This window comes from Engraulis encrasicolus, chromosome 13 (assembly GCF_034702125.1).
Source record: "Engraulis encrasicolus isolate BLACKSEA-1 chromosome 13, IST_EnEncr_1.0, whole genome shotgun sequence".
In the NCBI taxonomy this organism is placed as follows: Eukaryota; Metazoa; Chordata; class Actinopteri; order Clupeiformes; family Engraulidae; genus Engraulis; species Engraulis encrasicolus.
Window position 1 is genome coordinate 28135711 of NC_085869.1, and position 5000 is coordinate 28140710.

General features: G+C 45.9%; 1 protein-coding gene across 1 annotated transcript in view; it reads left to right on the plus strand.

The window, feature by feature from the left end:
• stxbp5l (syntaxin binding protein 5L) overlaps positions 1–5000 on the plus strand; it is a 132818-nt gene that overhangs the window by 105242 nt on the left and 22576 nt on the right. The window contains exon 23 of the mRNA XM_063214543.1: positions 1419–1625. Coding sequence (XP_063070613.1) covers positions 1419–1625 — 207 coding nt within the window. The remainder of the gene's footprint in view (positions 1–1418; positions 1626–5000) is intronic.

The following is a 5000-nucleotide window of genomic DNA, read 5'->3' on the forward strand; positions in this document are numbered from 1 at the left end:
CGGTGCAGAATATTCTGTCATCTCCTGATTGGTGCTGACCCATTTCACTCAGACTGTGTTCGGATTCTAAGCCCTGCCCACTTTACATTGGCTATCCACCAAAAGACTCCATCTCCCATGATACTCTGCTCAATCTCCCATGGTGTTCTACTCAATTTACCACGATCCTCTCTGGCCAAGGCTTCCAGACACAGCTCTCAATGAAATACTGTCACACACACCTGCGGACTGGCTGCTGTTCTGGGTGCTCCTCATCCTCTGAGTGCGAGTGCGTTACAATATGCGACCTTGCCTCCTCCACTTGTGCTTGTCTCTTCGTCCCGCCTCCTGGCCCCTCCTCCGTGGAGAAAACGATAAAGTTTCCCAGCTCTCAGCCTAGCCACAACTACTTTTGAGGGACTGCTTTTCATTCACCATCCCAATTGCAAATGAGAAAAAGAGTTTACAATTGAGCTTTTGCACGATATTGACATATAATGCTGTTGTCAGTGATGTCATCATGACATATTACTTCCTGGTACGAGGAGACAAGCACAAGTGGAGGAGGCAAGGGGTGCATCCCAATATGTGACCTTGCCTCCTCCACTTGTGCTTGTCTCCTCATCCCGCCTCCTGGCCCCTCCTCTGTGGAGAAAACGATAAAGTTTCCCAGCTGTCAGCCTCGCCACAACAACTTTTGAGGGACTGTCATTCACCATCCCAATTGCAAATGAGAAAAAGACTTTACAATTGATCTTTTGCAAGATATTGAAATATAATGCTGTCGTCAGTGATCATCATGACGAGAAGCAAGTGGAGGAGGCAAGTGGAGGAGGCAAGGTCGCATATTAAGATGCACTCAAGGTCGCATATTGTAACGCACTCTGTGAGTGTGTGTGTGTGTGCGCGCACTCGTGTGTGTGCATGAATGCACATGTGCGTGCGTTCATGTTTGTGTGTATGCCAGCGGTGTTTATACACAGAAAGAGGATGAGAAATGCCCGTTGGATGCCTGATCCCTTCTTTTCTTCTTCTCTGTTTGTTCTGTTCCGTTCCAAGGGAATGTGCTGAATGTTCTTGACATGTTTAATCTGCTTGATGATAATGATTGCACCTCTCTAACATGCCCCCTCCTCTGTTTTCATTTCACCCCATCTCTTCCCTCTCTCACACACTCGTTCTCTCTCTCTCTCTCTCTCTCTCTCTCCCTCTCTCCCTCTCTCTCTCTCTCTCTCTCCCTCTCTCCCTCTCTCTCTCTCTCTCTCTCTCTCTCTCTCTCTCTCTCTCTCTCTCTCTCCCTCCTTCCCCCTCCTCATAATTAATATCCCTCTTGACCGTCTCCTAACCTCTGACATGTGTTCTGATTGGTTTGGGCCTGTTGCCTGGGATACTGTTTGTCCTGTTCTGTTTGTGTTGACCTTGCCATTGGTTGGTTGCAGATCATGTGAATGGCCACTGTCCCGGCGGTGCTGGCGCTCCGCCCCCTGGTGTTGGGGGTGTGGGGGGGCGAGCGCGGGCCCCCGGGGGTCCCCTGGGGGGCGAGGGGCCACGGCTGGGCCGCAGGGGCCCCGGGAGGCCCCCCTTCCGCAAGGCCCAGTCCGCCGCATGCATGGAGATCTCCCTGCCTGTCTCCACGCACACAGAAGGTGTGTCACCGCTCACCCCTCCTCTTCTCTTTTATGCTAACCTGCTCTCCTCTTCTGCTGTCCTTTACTCTCCTCTCCTTCTCTGCTATGCTATTCTGTACTCTCCTCCTCTGTTATGCTTTACTCTCCTCTCCTCATCTGCTATTCTGTATTATTCTCCCCTCCTCTCCCCTCTTCTGCTCTCTTCTCTCCTCCTCTGCTATGTTTTACTCTCCTTCTCTGCTTTCCTTTACTCTCCTCTCCTACTCGTCCTCATCTTCTCCTCTTCTCTCCTCCTCTCCTATGCTTTAGTCTCCTCCTCTCCTCCTCTTCTCTTCTCTTCTCTTCTCTTCTCTTCTCTTCTCTTCTCTTCTCTTCTCTTCTCTTCTCTTCTCTTCTCTTCTCTTCTCTTTTCTTCTCTTGTCTTGTCTCTTCTCTTCTCGTTTCCTCCTCCCTCCTCTCCTCTCCTCTCCTCTCCTTTCCTTCCCCTCCTTCCCTCTTTTCTTAGCCCTCCTCTCCTCCTTCTCTCCTTGCATTGCTCTCAGTGCATGTTTGCCATTCAGGAATGAGGGGACCATGGGGAGGTTGGATGAACGGAGGGAGGGGGTGAGGTACGGAGGGATATGGATGAATGGATGGTTGGATGCATGGATGCATGGATGCATGGATGGATTGATGGATGAATGGAATGAGAAAAAGTATAGATATGTAATGGAGTTGGTGAACTAAATGAAGGTGTGGAGGAGAATCAGGATGAATGATTATGAAGGTTTATATGAATGGATGTATGCATGGATGGATGGATGGCTGGATGGATGACAGAATAATGGATGGCACTAATGAATGGGTGGTTTGTGAGAAGGAGGCGGTTCATATATGCTTTCATGGGACCTTAGTGAACAGTAAACATTTCGGTAACACTTTATAATAATGTTCCTTAGTAAAGACTCAGTAAATAATTAGCTAATGATGAATAAAACATTAACAAATGTTTTTATTATTAACTAAGCTTTATTAATGCTTTATAAAATATCTACAAATGATATATTCAAGATTTTACACACCTTATAACAGACTATTTTATTCATTTACAAGCAACTTGTAAATGTTTGATAAATATGAAATATTAACATAACATTTCCTAGTCATTTACAAGCATTTGTTTACATTTCCTAATCATTTACAAACGTTTGTTAATGTTTTGTTCATCAATAGTTAATTATTTATTAAGTCTTTATAATGCTTTTTTGCATCCATTATTCTAAAGTGTTACCAACATTTCAAGTAAATGTTAATTCAACTCACAGTGTAAAAACAACTAGAAGAGTGCTGAATTGGACTCTGTGTTGTTTCAGACTGTTGATTTAACACTCTGAATGCTAGTGTGTGGTTGCTGCTGTGGAGGATGATGCCTCCTGCTGGATGCTGTCTCTTCATCAGGACCTTGCTCTGCCTCTGTTGAATTAACACTCTGAATGGTACAGTACAATTTCCAGTGTTGATTCAACCCTCATAGAGTTGGACCAGCAATGAAGAGCGGTGCCTAATCTGATGTGTCATCTGCGATCAGCGAGACTCTTGCTGCCCTTGCCCATGCACCAGCTGTGCTCCTTACCATTGCAATCAGAGCTGACCATGAGCCGCATCAGAGCTCTAGTGGTACTCTACATGCCCCTTGTGCCATCATTCCATGGCCCCTTACACCACAATCAGAATTCTAGTGGTCATCTGTATGCCCCTTATGTCACAGTCAGTCCTCAGAGCTCTTGCATGCAGCCCATTGGCCACTGATCCCATTCATTATTGCTGAAAAGGTTTAGCTGGATACAGTAGTAACAGCTTTGCTATGACATTACCTAGAGTCTGATTTTTCGTTTTAGCCCTCTTGGCACTGGTGTTGAATAGAACTGCTGTGTATGGGCTTGTGGCTCAGCTACATCTCTACATCTACATAGGCTTCAAGTCCCTCATGCTCTATCACAGCTCAGCTCTCACAGAAAAATGACTTCAGCAGCTGCAAGCCAGAACCAAATGTTTGCTCCAAGTAGCTGATTCTACAGTTATTAGTTGGCATAGCTAACTCCACACGAAGAGCATTAATACTAGAGAAGTTTACTTGTTTGTCAATGAGGGTGGTACATCCCCCCCATGGGGAGCGTTGAGAAGGATACAGTTGAGAGGGGGCGGTGCTTAGCTGTCAATGGGGGCAGTAGTCCATTAAACATTTTTAATAGTAAGGGGGGCGTTGGCGGGGTTATGATGAGGTCAGGGGGGCATTGGGAGGGTTAGGATGAGGTCCACAGGGCGTTTGTTCAAAATAAGTTGAGACCCACTGTTCTAAGTGAAGACCATTAATACTAAAGAAGTTTACTTACATCCTGAACTACAGGCAGTACTATCCTTTTATGATGTTAGTAAGCTCTCTAACAATATGGACTCTTCAATCTAACTCTTCAGGCAGGTGGCGGCCACCTCTATATAAGACCTCTGTATTAGGTAAGATCTTACAAGACTTGTGTTAAGAAAAATAATTTGTTAGGCGTGCAGTCACAGTTTTTCTTCTTGCCAATAAGGCCTTAATTATTGATATAATCGAAATAAGGCCCTACACCATAGGGGGGTACCCCTGATATGTCTGAACACATGTCTTATTAGTTAAACAGACACTTACGCCTAGTACCGACTGGGGAAATTGGCAGGCGGGATCCGCGACGCGCAATATCGCGCTGGGGGTGTGGTCACGGATACTCCCAGTAGATTCTCCCCGGGGCTAACTACGCTGCTCACCCGACTTTCGACCCTCGCGGCGCGGCATGTGTCTCGCAGCTGACACTGGGTAGACCGAGCGAGATAACAAACGGCGAACGGTCGTTTGCACACATTACTCACCCAATATTACAACAGTGTGTACATTGCTTAAATGTGATTGTGTTTTGGTCCTAGATAACATTTAAGCCCCGTTATATCATTATAGAAGTACAGAAGTAGTCTAATATAAGCTTGTAGCTGCCTGGTTCTGGTAAAATGCTAACGTTAGCTTACCCGGTTAGCTCAAAACATCGAGTGATCAAATGGCAATGTGGGGTAACCTATTTGTGTTACATAAGTTCGTGGTGCATCTTTACATCAATCCGTGGTAGTTGTGACATTTATAAGCATTTAGGGTCTTTATATTAAGCAAAAACGTGATGTTGGAAATCACAGAAATCGCCGCCATGTTTTTCAATTTTTTTTGTAACTCCCGCCCTTGCTACCCATACGCCCATCTGATTGGTTATTGGACCATCAAATTTGCATGATATAGAGATCTCTCCAATATCAAACCGCGTCCCGGTGCGCCATCGCTCCGCCTCCGCGCTGTCAAGCGCGATATCGCCCCCATTCAAAGTCAATGAG